The 17,175-nt window shown below is 45.4% G+C and overlaps 2 protein-coding genes across 2 annotated transcripts; both read right to left on the bottom strand.

Annotated features, from left to right (window-relative positions):
• Positions 1-283: 283 nt before the first annotated feature.
• On the bottom strand, positions 284-3,333 carry LOC139276812 (zona pellucida sperm-binding protein 3-like). Its single transcript, XM_070894811.1, has 9 exons — positions 3,055-3,333; positions 1,741-1,853; positions 1,554-1,657; positions 1,271-1,448; positions 1,053-1,173; positions 891-982; positions 655-806; positions 444-578; positions 284-372 (listed from the first exon to the last, which is right to left on the bottom strand). Exons 1-9 carry the CDS (start codon positions 3,331-3,333, stop codon positions 284-286), a joined length of 1,263 nt encoding a protein of 420 aa, XP_070750912.1.
• A 9,663-nt stretch (positions 3,334-12,996) lies between these two features.
• On the bottom strand, positions 12,997-16,796 carry LOC139276811 (zona pellucida sperm-binding protein 3-like). The gene is made up of 10 exons (XM_070894810.1): positions 16,684-16,796; positions 15,861-16,173; positions 14,470-14,585; positions 14,267-14,370; positions 13,984-14,161; positions 13,766-13,886; positions 13,604-13,695; positions 13,368-13,519; positions 13,157-13,291; positions 12,997-13,085 (listed from the first exon to the last, which is right to left on the bottom strand). Exons 1-10 carry the CDS (start codon positions 16,794-16,796, stop codon positions 12,997-12,999), a joined length of 1,413 nt encoding a protein of 470 aa, XP_070750911.1.
• Positions 16,797-17,175: the final 379 nt, after the last annotated feature.

Genomic DNA, 17,175 nt, shown 5'->3' with positions numbered 1-17,175 from the left:
GGAAACAGTCGGAGGGAATGGAGGCTCATTAGAGAAAGTGGGAATGGGATGGGTGCCGTGACCAGTATCATGATAGCACAAGCAGCTGCACTAGGAATTTATTTTATTTTTTTTTTAATAACCATTACAAGGGAAATGTGGAATTTAAACACAGGAAAAAGGGCCTTGGAAACAACTGAAGTTCAAAACACCAAGACCAAAGACTAATTCAAGCAAGTCACATTTCAAATTTATTACTACATTTTTTGACAAATGATGGAAGCGCCCAAATGAGAGAAAGGATTCAGGTGAGTTTCCTGAAGAGGAAGGCAGCCACCAGAGTGGCTGAGATCAGGGCCCCAGCTGCCAACGTCACAACCAGAAGCACCTCACCTGCAGAGAATGAGAAGCCATTGAGTCAGGAGTCACTAGACTGGAATTGGGTTCTGAAAATCAACACTCACCTGGAGAAGAACTCGGAATCTCCTCACGAGTCTCGACAGCTTCACTTCCCATCGAATGAACCAGGTCCTTCAGATCAGCATCCAGAATGATCAGGGGTCCAAGGGAGACTTCACCCTCCCACACAGGCTCCGACTCTGCAACAATTCATTCCATCCAGTTACAAACAAACAACAAACAATAGCCCCAACACCCAATACCACCACAACATACCCAGCTCAGATAGGACCTCTCTCCTGCCCCTGGAGTGAAGTCTTCCTCCAGATCGCAATCTCGAGGCTCCGCAGTTGCCCCCATCACAACAGGCACAAACCTCATTGGATCCTTCCACCATGGACAGGTCCAATTCAGTCACCAGGGACCATCTAAACAAACAAGGAAGCACACCATTGGCATATGGATTCATTCTGACCAAAGAGGATCACCATTGTTGGTTAGATTTCACTCACTGGTTGGCTGGCTTCTGGAAGGAACAAGCTTTGTTGACTGAATCTGGCCTTTGATCTGCTGCAGCTACTTTCAGGTGGCAAGTGATGAAGATCTGCAGGAGACACATGCACAAGTTACTCAGTGTCAAACGCTCACTGTCTCAACATCTGGTCTCCTCTTACCAAGTCCCTGTCGTCTTCAAAGAAGCGGAATGCATCCAGCTTGAACTGAAGCTTCTCCAGGTGATCTCGCGGTGACACGAAGGAAGAAAAGGAGTCTTCGTCTCGGCTGTCCAACAGGCAACTGGAAAGAGGGTCAGAAAGAGCTGCATCATTAAGAATGGATTTCCTCCGCCAAACAGTTATGAGAGTGACATATGCAGCCCAGATAAAGACCTTACCCGTTGAAGTCAATAATGTTGTATCTGGGGGTAGACTCCTGGTCTGGGCTCAGTGTAGCTATACAGCGGTCAATATAGAGCTTCAGAGGCATGTGGTTCATGGTCATCACAGAGGCCTCGATATTAATGAGGTCACCCAGGTGGTAGATATTGGAGGTACGCTCTGCACTCCAGTTAGCTGGAAAGGGAAAGGGAATGAGAGCAGGAACACAAGCTTTGGGTTCCTCACTTGATTCCAAGGAATGGGTAAAACATGCATGGTAGATAATTGACGATCACTTACCAGTCATCAGACGCAGGGAGAATGACAGACGTCCCTCTCCTGCCTTGGTGGAGGAGAAGGGGACCCAGGTGGGCTTGATCGCATTGCTGCTCACTGTCCTCTTCCTGTGGGAAGGAGCAAGGCAAGTTTTACTTCCAATTCACTACCCCATCAGAGAAAAGGAGAGCCTGTCAATCATCCACCTTACCTGGGATAATGGCACACAATAGGGACAACTACTCCACTGGTTCTCACAATGACTCCAATATGGCTTGGCCTGTAGTACAGGTGGCTGGTGTAAATCAGCAGGTCATCCGTCATCTGGGAGAGAAAATGTGATCTGGTCAGGTACAGAACAAGGGAGTTATTCTTGGACAAGAGAGCAGTGTTTGGAGAAACACACACAGCAATTCATACTTCTATTAATTAGAGTCCCAGCCCTATCCAAATCCATTTGAAGAGATATTGTAGGCCTCTGGGGGAAGTGAACCACAATCAAGCACTTGTGCATTTATATAAAACTCACTTGACATTGTAAAACATTAAGGCACTTCACAGGGAGGTTCAGAAAAAAAGTTTGGCACCAAATCAACACAAGATATTTGACCAAAGGCTTGGCCACAAACAAAGTTTTAATAAGTGCCATAAACAGATGGAGTGGTAGAAAGGCAGAGGGGTTTAGGGATGGAAGACAGCACCAGGGATAACTGCTCCATTGGGTCTCAGTACTTTATGGTCACATGGTGATGCATATAAAGCTGTAAATAATATATTATATTTTTATATATCAATAGGTCTCAGGGGACTCTGATCTGTAATAAAAAGGACTATGGTCACAGCTTACTTTGAGCTTGCCATATCTAGTCTGACTATTCAAGACATAACATTCCAAATTTCAACAATCCTGAGAATTCCTTCAAAGGATTGTCTTCAGTCTAGGTTTCCTCAGTACAATTTCACCATAAGCATGTTCTGCCTTTACTCTAGGGGCAGCTTAATTTGATGAAAAATGCCTCAATTTTTCCAAGCATTTTTGCATAAAGAACACTTGAATATTTAGCAATCAGTTCCCATGATTCTTTCTACAAGTCAAAAATAGCATGGAACTTCAACTGTGTCCCAACCAATCTCAAATCAAAACTAAACCAGCAAATGTACATCAAAAAAAAGTCACCCATGTCACCACAATCCTTCATCTCAACCTCCACCTGTTACATTGCTCAAGACAGTCTAGTAACCATGTACTTCAGTCCAGATGACCAGTTTATTTTCAATCAATAAAAGGTTGAATCAGGGAAAGAAACCTCCATGAGTATCTCATTTAAACAGGCCTCACTAAAATATTCTGAACATAAAGCCCAATCAAAATGAAAGCTTACATTAAAATCATATTGTTACAGGTCCATATATTTCATAGAATGTTCAGCACAAACAGTCCATTCAGCCCAACTAGTCCATGCCAGTGTTCCTCCTCCCAGGGGCCCTTTGTTTGCAGAAGGTTTTAGATCAAGAATCACATTACCTTTACTGTGCTGTCACATTCATGGAGCCCATAATGAAATAGGACGGTGTGGTTCTGAGAGTAGACCCCAGTTGGCCGACAACCTGTTGACCCCAGGGTCAGATCAGCTGCTTTAATCAGGTGCCTGGTTCCAAATAAATCCATCTGTACACTGACCAGCAGGTTCTGCTCTCCACACTGCACCATCACAGTCTGCAGTGGAGACACACTTCGCCCCTCAGACTTACTGAAACCAGAACCAAAAGCTGGGCCTGGAGGGACACGAGTGGCCTTCTGCATGCTCCATGGGAAGTCCAAGTTTCTAAACTGCTGCCTGGTATCAGAGCAACAAACCACTCCGATCAAAACCAATAGAGGCACCAAACCCTTCACTAGTTGCCCCATAATACAAACTACTGCAGCTCAACTGTTCTCTGTGGGGAGTCCCCTGATCCCCTTTTATACACACAGCTTGCCATCACCTGAAAACAATTGGAGCAGGTGTGGCTAAACTAAACCAATAGACTATTCAACATTCTTACTAATTGGTTGTTTCCAGAAAGTTTTTCACACAGACTGGTTCAGTGATCGGGAGATGCTCCAGGTTGGAGACTATCTGGGTCTCTGGGAACAAGACAAATTCAGCTTTTGTTTTTTGATGTACTGAACATTTACTGAAACAGAATATAATGAAAGAAACATATACAGACACCTAAAGAACATACATTCTATTCAAACTATGTAAATTTAATCATACTTTACAACTTCAGATAAATACAGAGCTATATTTTATTAAGAGCTTTGATAATGTTGAACTGAAAGAAGTCTATTTCCATCTCTGTACCACTGCCCGACTCCGCCCCTGCCTCGGGTCCTCTAACCCTGCAACGCTCCGAGATCTCTGCACTCCTCCAATTGTGGACTCTTGCATCTCCCTGATTTTGATTGCTCCAACATTGGTGGCTGTGCCTTCAACTGCCTTTGCCCTAAGCTGTGTGATATCCTCCCTGAACCTCTCCTCCTCTCTGCATTTCTCCTCCTTTCAGACGCTGATGAAAGGTCATCGACATTAAATTCTCATGGAAGTTCATCGACCTGAAACGTTAACTGTGTTTCTCTCTCCAAAATGTTGCCTGACCTGCTGAGTATTTCCAAAATTTTTGCTTTTATTTCAAATTTCCAGCACCTGGAGTATTTTGCTTTTGTCCTCCTGTAAGACGCTCTTTAAGACCTATCTATTTGACAAGTTTTTGATCACCTGTTCTAATATCTCCACTTGTGACTCAGTGTCAAATTGTGTTTGATAACTTTCCTGTGAAGCTCCTTGGGTCATCTTATGATGTTAAAGGTGCTACATAAGTGCAGGTTGTTGTTAGTTTTAAAGCTGCACATGGGCTCTTTTACAATCCTTTTGGTGCAAGACCCTAAAACGATTGGAGACTTGTTCAGAGTGAGATCGGATTCAGATCTAAACAGGTTAACTGCCCTACAGCCTGATGCAGTCTGTAGTGACCTGTTGAGGTCCAATAGCTGATTGCATGTGGAGAATTGGTCATGTCTTGGTTTATTTTAATAAATCAATAGAAGTGATGCTGGATTGCCCAGTTCCACCAACAGAGAGGCAGCTGCACAAATGCCCCTTAAACTGAGGCGGCACCACTAATATAATTAAACATCATCACCTATTAAACTAAAATAAACTCATAATGTAAATCACAATATTATTACTCGTGTCGATAAGACTTTCCTTTCCCTGCGGTACCCATCGGTTGCAGGAGGACTCGAGTGTACCGATGGGCACCGCATGCTCCCTCTCCAGGGCCACCTGAGCATGGACAAGACCGAGGAGGAGAGACAGGAAGGCTGAGTGAACCATCCCAACCCGTGGGCTGCACTCAGTCTGGGCCTGTGAATATTTGTCTTCGCCAGGCCCTGGGTCAGAGGTCAAGTTATTACAGAATTCTTCTTTTCTCTCGATTATTATTGAAAATTCTTTTGCCACTTGAGCTTCCCTCCTCTCCCACTCCTGGCTCCTGAGCTCACCCACATCCCCAATTCCAGCACCCTGCTAACTATCCCCTGCCCCCTCCCCCCACTGATGCTGCCACCTACTGACCCCACCCCATCCACAATTCCTGCACCCCAATGTCAGTTACCTACCTCCTAGCCCCACCCACCCCCCGTCCCTATTCCCACACCTTTCCCCTTCAACTGGTCACTATGTGCCCCAGCACCTCACCACTCGCACTGTTCCCCACCCCCTGTCCGAGCCCTGCCAAACCAGCTGGTCCAGACCCCACCCCCTGCAACTGTCCCTGCCCCCCATCCCCTTCCCCTACCTTCCCACCCCCACCCTCTTCTGTTACTCTGGGACCTCCCCGGAGCCCTCCGCCCCCTCTCCCACCTTCCCCTGCTCACTCCTTAGTCCCTGCCCTGGAATCCCAGCTCCTGATCTACGACCCAATAGCTCACTCAGGATGGACAGGGTGGAACTGAACCAGACAGGCAAGCAGACACCACATTTAACTTCTGAACTTGTCCTGAGCTTACTAATCTTGGCCCATGGTGTTGATCAATTTGCCTTAGTGTCGGTTATGGAAGGGGGGAAAGTCAACCAATGCCCTGCTATAATTCCTGGCCTTGCTGATTAATTGGTTTATGGAGTGCTGTGGTGTGTTGTTCATGACCTTGGCAGGAAGATGTGGAGGAAGCTGGCTGTGGTTTATTGGGGGGATTAACCGCCGCCTCAGGAACTTGTGGTTTGGTTTCGGCAGAAGCTGTGCTCAGGTAGTGTGGCGCGGCCCCATTGGAGGAAGTGTCCCGATGTGCCATGTTTTAGTGTGGTTCTACTATGGTAAAATGGACAATCCATTTGTACACCCAGTGAAAAGAAAGAAAGAACTTGGGCTGGATTTTGGGGTCATTTGCGATCGGGTTTTTGCCAGGTTTTGACCCTCCGCGGCGAAAAATCTGTCGGTCAGCTGTTTTTCACCCTGCCGCGATCCTCGATTCGTTTTTTGCGGCGGCGATGCTTAGAAACACCGGGGAGAGCTGCGCCAGGTGTGCACCGGCTCACATTGTGACACCGCTGCGAGTTTCGAGTCTCACTCGACCCGTACGCCACGAAACGCGCCCCACGATGACCACCAGGGAAAACACAGCCCTGTCGACGGTGGTGAGTTGGATAAACTGGAAAAAAGGTAAGTTAAAATTTTTAATGTTTTAATTTTTGCAGCAATTTGTGAGATAAGGGTGTTGGCAATGTTTCTTTAATGATTTTTTGACGTTTTTTCCCCTCCCAAGGCCTCTCTCTGAGCGCTCCTGGCCCCGCACTAAAGTTGGCGAGGTTCCTGTTTTTGCGCTGCAAAAGTAGTTCAACGCCTCCCTTTGCGCTCCACCTCTGGCACAGAGCCCAAATGTTGAAAGTTAAGCAATTAATCGCTAACGTTAATTGGGCAGTAAATTTCCTGCCTCGCCTCTGTTTTCACCCTGAAGACGGAAAGCCGAAGATCTCGCCCCTTGTGTCTATATAGCACATTTCACAACCACGGAACATCCAAAAGCACTTTACAGTCAACAAAGAATTTTTGAAGTGTGGTCACAGTTGTAATGACAGAATTACAGGCAGAGTCTCAGTTTAATGTCTTATCCGTAAGACGGCACCTCCGACAGTGCAGCACTCTCTCAGTACTGCACTGGAAGTGTTGGCCTGGATTACCTGCTCAACTCCCTCAAGTGGGACTTGAACCCACAACCTTCTGACTGAGGTGCGAGCATGTTACCTATTGCACCATGGCTGACCAGTTGGGCCTCTATTATGTATAATCTTCCACAGGGCCCCTATAGTTATCAAGAAAGAGATCCTGGACTTCCCATGAACAACACCAGGAGAGATCGACTCGTGTAATATATAAAGCTACTCTATGAATGAATAAGATGCGGAGGCGGTAACCCAGTCGGAGTGTTCCGATACCCAGGCAGAACGGCCAACTCCTCTTTGGACATATTCCTGGAGGTTTCATCACATGACCTCCAACCCCTCCACCAACACGTTCATCCTGAGGGCACCCCACCTTCCCATCCTGATTGGAGAGCGGAGTCATTTCCTTACCCACGCAGGTGATTCTTGATTCCCAGTCAGATAACCATTTTATCCTTTCTCCAATATTTTTATCATCAATAAACAGAAGTACTCAGAGAAAATGAAGACGACAATTTATTTTAATGCTCCTGTGATTTTTCTGCTTGCAGCAGTGTCGTGGAGATTTATCTTTATTTTGTGTAGACTCCAGGGTAATCCAGGGCGGGCCAGTTTTCCCCACAATTTCATTTTCGAACCAGATTCCCAGACCTTTTACAATGGTGGTTGGAGATTTGGGAAGAGGAATGCTGACCCCAACAATGAAAATTAACACTGCGCGGACATGGGCAAGAACCCCTATACCAGTGTGGCATTACCCCATCTCACACTAGACACTCCTTGTGAGCTGGGAGAGTGAGAACGACCATTTTTAAGCACCTGATTGAGAGTTAGTTTTGTGCTGTGGGTCTGGGTTGGGAAGAGTGGAGATTATCCTCTAACCAGTAAAGGCAGTAGGGAGTAAAAAAAAAGAAAGGGAGAAAAAGAGTATAGAGTCTTCCATTTCATCAGGCTGGGTCAAATCCATACCTTGAATCCCAAAAGCCCAAAGAAGAAAGCTCAATTTGTTTTAGTTTGGGTCTTTTTGTTCCCCACTCCAATGTTCTCCTTTCCTGAAGGCATTGATTCAAAGAGATTCCTCACCCTGATTGGCTGCTGTTCTTGTATGCCCAGCCAATGCATGTTTTCGTTACTTGACCGTGGTAGGGTAGGGAAGTGGAGTTTTTGTTTCATTTCCAAGTATACTTGTAAATTTTTATATTCAAAATACATTGAAAAGCAGTTCAGTACAGTTGGATGTGGTCAGCAATTTAATACAATACAGTTCGATACTGACAGCGGTTCCGTTCAATACATTTGCTTGCTTTACATTGCAGAGGTACAATTCAGGATACATTGTAATACAGTCATCAAATTACAGTACATGGAATGGGTGAGGTTACAGTTAGATTTCTTTGCAACATACATTACTGAACAGAACTTGCATTACATGGTGTTTTCAGATCATGGTGCTTTATATATACAAAAAGTTTACAAGTACAGCCCAAGGGGAGTTTTATACTGATTCCAGCCTAGGGGTGGAGTTGGGAAAGGGATATTGAGGGAGTGTTGGGTTGAGGATTGGAAAACAGCAGCAGAAATTTGAATCCACTCCTCATAACTGCACTTTCCAGACAGGATGTCCGGATGGTGATCAGGAGCAAGAATCTTCAGCTAACTTGCCACCGCACTAGCCAAGAGTCAGAGGCCAACTATATTCCCCCACACTGCTCCCCTTGCTGAGATTGGCAAACACGGAGCAGACCAAGCATTGAATCTGGGATTTTCTGCTCTGTTGGCCTCAGTACCATTAACAATGTTTAGTACAGAGGAGATCAGACATTGAATTTGCCTCAGTAGGTAGCACCCCTACCTGAGGTCAGAAGATCATGTATGCAAATCCCACTCCAGAGACTGCAGCACAAAATCCAGGCCAACACTAGTTGAATACTGAAGGAGCACTGCATTGGTAGAGGTTCGTCTTTCTGATGGGACGTTCAACCGTGGCTCCATCTGGCCTCTCTAGCGGCCGTAAAATATCCGATGGGACTATTGAAAAGAGGTCAGTCCTCTACATGTTCTGGCCAATATTTATCAGAATGATACTAGGGCTAAATTATACAAACAGGCTGCTTCGACTAGGTTCGTATTCCTTGAGTAAAGAAGGAAAAAGGGTGATCGAATTGAGATGTAGGTTAAAAGGAATTGGTGGGGAAAAATATTTCCTCTGGTCAGGGAGCCCAGAAGTAGTATGAGAATAATAGGTGCAGGAGTTGGCAACCTGGTCCCTCGAGCATGCTCCACCAATTAATAAGATCATGGCTGACCTGATAATGAACTCAGCTCCCTTCCCTGCCCGCTCAAAAACCTATCACCAGCTTAAATATATTCAATGACTGCAGCGCTCTGGGACAGAGAGTTCCATAGATTTACAACACTCGAGAAGAAATTCCTCATCTTAGTTTTAAATGGGCAGCCCCCTATTCTGAGACTAAGTCCTCTGCATCCACCTGGTCAAGCTCATTATCTTGTCAATATCTCACATTCTTCTGAACGCCAATGATATAGGCCCAACCTACTTTCATAAGTCAACCCCCTTAGCGCCAGAATCAACCTAGTAAACTTTCTCTGAACAACCTCCAATGCAAGTATATCCTTCCTTAAATACTGAGACCAAAACTGTACACAGTAATCCAGGTGTGGCCTCACCAATACCCTGTACAGTTGTAGCAGGACTTCCCTGCTTCGATACTCTATCCCTCTTGCAATAAAGGCCAACATGCCATTTGCCTTCCTGATTACTTGCTGTCGCTGCATACTAACTTTGTTTCTTGCACAAGGACCCCCCCGCCCCGCAGCATTTTGCAATTTATCTTCATTTAAAATTATAATTTGCTTCTCAATTATTGCTGCCAAAGTGGATAACCTTACATTTTCCCACATTATACTCCAGCTGCTAAATTTTTGCCCACTTAGCTTGTCTATATCCCTTTGCAGATTGTGTCCTCCTCACAATTTGCTTTCCCACCCATCTTTGTATCAGCAAACTTGGCTACATTACACTCGGTCCTTTCATCCAAGTCATTAATAGATTGTACATAGTCGAGGACCCAGCACCGATCCCTGCAGCACCCCACTAGTTACTGTTCGCCAAGTGGAAAATTACCCATTTATCCCGACTCTTGTGTTAGCCAATCCTCTATCCATGCTAATATATTACCCCCAATCCCGTGAACTTTTATCTTGTGCAATAACCTTCCATGTGGGAGATTACTGGTGGACAGGCGTGTTTCACAGCCACTGCGGAGGATGGAGGAGCGTCCTGGGCAGCGCACAACCTCCCTGCAGACTTACTCAAGTACATGTGCGGGTGGAGAGATTTGGCTACCGAGTCGGCGGCGGGGCACCTTTGGGTGGAAGGGCTTTTTTTACTGTCGGGGGTTGCAGTGAGTTTTAGGTGCCATCTTTGGCCAACATGAGCCCACCTGCCTCAGAGCAGGGAGTGACAGGGGCATGGCTTCCTCGACGTCACAACGCTTTCCATTGTCCCCTGTGGGGCAGGGAGAATGCACAGCAGCCAGTTTACTGCAGGTAGGCCATCAGGTGCTGGATGGTGACCAGTGACAAATATATAAGGTCCAGGTCAATCATTGGAGCAGTAAAAAATTGTCTACCGAAGATTACAAAATATTTGTTCAATGTTTGCCATTTCCCTGTTCCCCAGTCTCATTCTCTAGGGAATGAACATTTACCTTAACTATTCTTTCTTTATGTACCCATAGAAAATTAAGACAATTACAACTAACCCTTGAGGGATATTAAATATGGATCACATTTAGTGAAGTTACAGTACACGGAGGCCAAAACATACCTACACCTGCAGTGGCCAATTAAGGAGATGCTGCTTTGGTCTATTCCCTTGGCACTGGAGAGAGACTAGAACCTGCTCACACAACTTCCTGGCTGACTGAATGCTGGATGTCTGTAACCCCATCTACCTTCTGCAGAAAGATGGCAGCAGCTCCTTATTACTTACATCCATTTAAAGGCACAATATTTAATCCAGAGGAGTGGAGATTTAATAGAGACTGTCAAAAAGTTATGAAGGTTTTCATAAGGAATGGGAAGGAGAACACTTTCTAGCAGAAGGGTCAGTCACCAGATGATAGATTTAAAGTACTAAAGGTTATACTTTCCATAGAGGGAGTGCAGCAAAGGGTCACCAGACTGATTCCTTGGGATGGCAAGACTCGTATGAGGCGAGAAATCAGTCAACTAGGCCTGTATTCACTAGAGTTTAGCAGAATGAGGAGAGCTCAGTGAAATATATAAAATTTTGATGGGGTTGGACAGACTGGATATTGCCCCTGGCTGGGAAGTCTAGAACAAGGGGTCAGTGTCTCAGGATAAGGGGTAGGAAATTTAGGACATGAGAAATTTCTTCAGAGGGTGGTGAACCTGTGGAATTCTCTACCACAGAAGGCTGTGGAAATTAAGTCATGGAATATATTTGAGATATAGCAAGACAAAGGAGTATGGAGAGAAAGCAGGAATATGGTGAGGAGGGGAGAGAGAGAGGATCAGACATCATCATATTGAATGGTGGTACAGGATCAAACAGCCTACTACTGCTCCTATTTTCCATGCTTCAATATTAAATACAGGCAAAAAGGGTCAAGTGGCCTCCTACCCTGCTGTATGCGTGCAGGTTCCATCCTTTTAAACTCAGGTACTGCTGAGTTTCAACTGACCCCAAAGTGGCAGGTGGAGAGAATCAGTAAAATCTAGGCCTCCAAATCTGGTCTCATGTCTTTCAGATCAGAGGTGCTCAACCAATGGTCTGCAAAAATATTGCAAATGGCTTGCCAAGCAGCCTGGGATTTTACACAGGATATACAGCACAGAAACAGTTCATTCTGCCCAATCAGTCCATGCTCCACTCGAGTCTCCTCCAGTCTTTCATTGAAATCTAGCAGCATATCCCTTCTCCGACATGCTGGTCCAACCTCCCTCTATATACACCCATGCTATTTGTTTCAACCACTCAGTGGTAGGTTCAGGATTCTCAACACTGATTTAAAAACTTTAATAAGTCAGCTTTAAAAAAAAAACATGCCATATTAGGTGGGAATCCAGCGAAGCAAAATGGTGGCTGTGATCCAAACACAACACTGCACCCCCCCTCCAATGTTTGTGATGGCAGCAGCGGCCACAAAGCCCAGGGACCTGCTCACTGAATGGAGAAAGCTGGCAGCACTGGTCTGCCACCTTAATCTCTCCGCAGCTTATGATAATTCATCCCTCACCACCGCCACTTGTTCCAACACCATGTTACGTTGGTTGGTCTTCCTTTTCCTGGAAGAATTTCACCCCTCACTTCCCAAATCCTCTTCCTGCATACGTCAGCAGCTGCAACACTAGCCCACTTCAAGTATCCTGCGACTATTGAAATCAGCCAATCGAGGCTACACTTCAGTTTGGATTTTTTCTCCCATGTATTATTTGTGTGGTCAGGTTTGTCAATCAAGTGAAGGGGAAAGGAAATAGGCAGCAGGTGCAGGGAGTAAAGGAGCTTCGAGGGTCAGTGAGTCAGTCTTTTGGGAGAAAGCCTAGTTGAATGGCACCATTACCAGCAACAGTTTGCAAACACATTTATATAATCTGCAGTAACTCCACCCTGGCCCTCATTTTCTCTGCTGAATGGTTGACTCACACCAATAGTTACAAGGGTGTTGGCTGCCCTTTGCTGCCTAAACTCATTCATTCTTCACCTGTGAGCATTAGCAGCCTTGCTCTACCAAGGAGGGCCACATAGGCAGACCCAATTTTTCACTCAATATTATGTTCCAGCTGGGATTTCAACCTTCCAACAATGATCTGCACACTACTGGGACCAATTTGGGATGAAAATAAAACCCTGTGGCCTTTAACTGATGTAAAATATTGCAGATGGGCAAAAGGCCATTTTACTGAATCAGAGAACCGGGACCGACTAATGTGCTGGAAACAGTCGGAGAGAATGGGGGCTCATTAGGGAAAGTGGGAGTGGGATGGTCGCCGTGACCAGTATCATGATAGCACAAGCAGCTGCACTAGAAATTTAGTCATTTTTTTTTTATAAAAACAGTTACAAGGGAAATGTGGAATTTAAACACAGGCAAAAGGGCCTTTGAAACAATTGAAGTTCAAAACACCAAGACCAAAGACTAATTCAAGCACTTCACATTTCAAATTTATTACTCCATTTTTTGACAAATGATAGAAAAGCCCAAATGAGAAAGGATTCAGGTGTGTTTCCTAAAGAGGAAGGCGGCCACCAGAGTGGCTGAGATCAGGGCCCCAACTGCCAACGTCACAACCAGAAGCACCTCACCTGCAGAGAATGAGAAGCCATTGAGTCAGGAGTCACTAGACTGGAATTGGGTTCTCAAAATCAACACTCACCTGGAGAAGAACTCGGAATCTCCTCACGAGTCTCGACAGCTTCACTTCCCATCGAATGGACCAGGTCCTTCAGATCAGCATCCAGAACGATCAGTGGTCCAAGGGAAACTTCACCCTCCCACACAGGCTCCGACTCTGCAACAATTCATTCCATCCAGTTACAAACAAACATCGAACAATAGCCCCAACACCCAATACCACCACAACATACCCAGCTCAGATAGGACTTCCCTCCTGTCCCTGGAGTGAAGTCTTCCTCCAGATCGCAATCTCGAGGCTCCACAGTTGCCCCCATCACAACAGGCACAAACCTCATTAGATCCTTCCACCATGGACATGTCCAATTCAGTCACCAGGGACCATCTAAACAAACAAGGAAGCACACGATTGGCATATGGATGCATTCTGACCAAAGACGATCACCATTGTTGGTTAGAATTCACTCACCGGTTGGCTGGCTTCTGGAAGGAACAAGCTTTGTTGACTGAATCTGGCCTTTGATCTGCTGCAGCTACTTTCAGGTGGCAAGTGATGAAGATCTGCAGGAGACACATGCAGGAGTTACTCAGTGTCAAACGCTCACCATCTCAACATCTGGTCTCCTCTTACCAAGTCCCTGTCGTCTTCAAAGAAGCGGAATGCATCCAGCTTGAACTGAAGCTTATCCAGGTGATCTCGTGGTGACACGAAGGAAGAAAAAGAGTCTTCATCTCGGCTGTCCAACAGGCAACTGGAAAGAGGGTCGGAAAGAGCTGCATCATTAAGAATGGATTCCCTCCGCCAAACAGTTAGGAGTGTGACTTATGCAGCCCAGATAAAGACCTTACCCGTTGAAGTCAATAATGTTGTATCTGGGGGTGGAGTCCTGGTCTGGGCTCAGTGTAGCTATACAGCGGTCAATATAGAGCTTCAGAGGCATGTGGTTCACGGTCATCACAGAGGCCTCGATGTGAATGAGGTCACCCAGGTGGTAGATATTGGAGGTACGCTCTGCACTCCAGTTAGCTGGAAAGGGAAAGAGAATGAGCACAGGAACACAAGCTTTGGGTTCCTCACTTGATTCCAAGGAATGGGTAAAACAGGCATGGTAGACAATTGACGATCACTTACCAGTCATCAGACGCAGGGAGAATGACAGACGTCCCTCTCCTGCCTTGGTGGAGGAGAAGGGGACCCAGGTGGGCTTGATCGCATTGCTGCTCACTGTCCTCTTCCTTTGGGAAGGAAGGCGGCAGCTTAACTTCCAATTCACAAACCCCACCACCCCCAACCGCCGTTGGAGGAAAGGAGAGCCTGTCAATCATCTACCTTACCTGGGATAATGGCACACAATAGGGACCACTGCTCCACTGGTTCTCACAATGACTCCTCCAATATGGCTCGGCTTGTAGTACAGGTGGGTGGTGTAAATCAGCAGGTCGTCCGTCATCTGGGAGAGAAAATGTGATCTGGTCAGGGTCAGGTACAGAACAAGGGAGTTATTCTTGGACAAGAGAGCAGTGATTAGAGAAACACACAGCAATTCATACTTCTATTAATTAGAGTCCCAGCCCTATCCAAATCCATTTGAAGAGATATTTCAGCCTCTAGGGGAAGGGAACCTCAATCAAGCACTTAGGCATTTATATAACTCACTTGACATCGTAAAACATTAAGGCACTTCACGGGAGGTTCAAAAAAAAGTTTGGCACCAATCGACGCAAGATCTTTGACGAAAGGCTTGACCACTTAAGCAAAGTTTGAATAAGTACCATAAACAGATGGAGTGGTAGAAAGGCAGAGGGGTTTAGGGATGGAAGACAGCACTAGGGATAACTGCTCCATTGGGCCTCAGTACTTTATGGTCACTTATGGTGATGCATGTAAACCTTTAAATACCATGTCAAACCACCAGAGGACTTATCCCCTGGAGTCCCAAGGTATCCCACTATGCCATGGGAGCATCATTATATATTAAAAAAAAAAGAAGGAGGTCTCACAGGCTACTCTGATCTGTAATAAAAGGACTATGGTCACATCTTACTTTGAGCTCGCAGTATCTAGTCTGACTATGCAAGACATAACATTCCAAATTTAAACAATCCTGACAATTCCTTCAAAAGGATTGTCTTCAGTCTAGGTTTCCTCAGTACAATTTCACCATAAGCATGTTCTGCCTTTACTCTAGAGGCACCTCAATTTGATGAAAAATGCCTCAATCTTTCCAAGCATTTTTGCATAAAGAACCCTTGAATATTTAGTAATCAGTTCCCATGATTCTTTCTACAAGTCACAAACAGCATGGAACTCCAACTGTGTCCCAACCAATCTCAGAAAATCAAGCCTAAACCACCAAATGTACAGCAAAAACAAAAGTCACTCATGTAGCTGCAACCCTTCATCTCACCCTCCACTATTACATTGCTCAAGGCAGTCTCATAACCTTGTACTTCAGTCCAGATGCCCAGTTTTGATTCAATCAATAAAAGGTTGAATCAGGGAAAGAAACCTCAATGAGAATCTCATTTAAACAAGCCTCTAAAATATTCTGAACATGAAGTCCAATCAAAATTAAAGCTTACATTAAAATCATATTGTTACAGGTCCAAATATTTCATAGAATGTTCAGCACAAATAGTCCATTCAGGCCAACTAATCTATGCCAGTGTTCCTCCTCCCAGGGGCCCATTGTTTGCAGAAGGTTTTAGATCAAGAATCACATTACCTTCACTGTGCTGTCACATTCATGGAGCCCATAATGAAATAGGACGGTGTGGTTCTGAGAGTAGACCCCAGTTGGCCGACAACCTGTTGACCCCAGGGTCAGATCAGCTGCTTTAATCAGGTGCCTGGTTCCAAATAAATCCATCTGTACTCTGACCAGCAGGTTCTGCTCTCCACATTGCACCATCACAGTCTGCAGTGGAGACACACTTCGCCCCTCAGACTTACTGAAACTGGAATCAAAAGCTGGGCCAGGAGGGACACGAGTGGCCTTCTCAATGCTCCATGGGAAGTCCCAGTTTCTAAACCGCTGCCTAGTATCAGAGCAACAAACAGCTCCAATCAAAACCAACAGAGGCCCCAAACCCTTCACTAGTTGCCCCATAATACAAACTACTGCAGCTCAACTGTGCTCTGTGGGGAGTCCCCTGATCCCCTTTTATACACACAGCCTGCCATCACCTGAAAACAATTGGAGCAGGTGTGGCTAAACTAAACCAATAGCCTATCCAACAATCTTACTAATTGGTTGTTTCCAGAAAGTTTTTCACACAGACTGGGTCAGTGATCGGGAGATGCTCCAGGCTGGAGACTATCTGGGTCTATGGGAACAAGACAAGTTCAGCTTTTGTTTTTTGATGTACTGAAGATTTACTGAAACAGAATATAATGAAAGAAACATATACAGACACCTAAAGAACATACATTCTATTCAAACTATGTAAATTTAATCAAACTTTACAACTTCAGATAAATACAGAGCTATATTTTATTAAGAGCTTTGATAATGTTGAACTGAAAGAAGTCTATTTCCATCTCCATACCACTGCCCGACTCCGCCCCTGCCTCGGCTCCTCCAACCCTGCAACGCTCCGAGATCTCTGCGCTGCTCCAATTGTGGACTCTTGCGTCTCCCTGATTTCGATTGCTCCACCATTGCTGGCTGTGCCTTCAGCTGCCTTTGCCCTCAGCTCTGGGATATCCTCCCTGAGCCTCTCCTCCTCTCTGCCTCTCTCCTCCTTTCAGACGCTGATGAAAGGTCATCGACATTAAATTCTGACGAAAGTTCATCGATCTGAAACGTTAACTGTGTTTCTATCTCCAAGATGCTGCCTGACCTGCTGAGTATTTCCAAAATTTTCTATTTTTATTTCAAATTTCCAGCACCTGGAGTATTTTGCTTTTGTCCTCCTGTAAGACGCTCTTTAAGACCTATCTATTTGACATGTTTTTGATCACCTGTTCTAATATCTCCACTTGTGACTCAGTGTCAAATTGTGTTTGATAACTTTCCTGTGAAGCACCTTGGGTCATCT

This window comes from Pristiophorus japonicus, chromosome 12, assembly GCF_044704955.1.
Source record: "Pristiophorus japonicus isolate sPriJap1 chromosome 12, sPriJap1.hap1, whole genome shotgun sequence".
In the NCBI taxonomy this organism is placed as follows: Eukaryota; Metazoa; Chordata; class Chondrichthyes; family Pristiophoridae; genus Pristiophorus; species Pristiophorus japonicus.
Note: the sequence above shows the minus strand (reverse complement) of the source record. Positions and strands in the feature narration are given on the sequence as shown.

Bases quoted from the DNA above. Each gene is read 5' to 3' on its own strand.
- LOC139276812 (XM_070894811.1), bottom strand. From the start codon at position 3,333: ATGCAGAAGGCCACTCGTGTCCCTCCAGGCCCAGCTTTTGGTTCTGGT. The intron at 1,658-1,740 runs GTAAGGTGGATG...TCCTTCCCACAG, and splicing joins ATTGTGTGCCATTATCCCAG to GAAGAGGACAGTGAGCAGCA. The intron at 373-443 runs GTGAGTGTTGAT...CATTCTCTGCAG, and splicing joins GATTCCGAGTTCTTCTCCAG to GTGAGGTGCTTCTGGTTGTG.
- LOC139276811 (XM_070894810.1), bottom strand. From the start codon at position 16,796: ATGGTGGAGCAATCGAAATCAGGGAGACGCAAGAGTCCACAATTGGAG. The intron at 13,520-13,603 runs GTGAGTGAATTC...TTGTTTGTTTAG, and splicing joins TTCCAGAAGCCAGCCAACCG to ATGGTCCCTGGTGACTGAAT. The intron at 13,292-13,367 runs GTATGTTGTGGT...GAATTGTTGCAG, and splicing joins GGAAGTCCTATCTGAGCTGG to AGTCGGAGCCTGTGTGGGAG.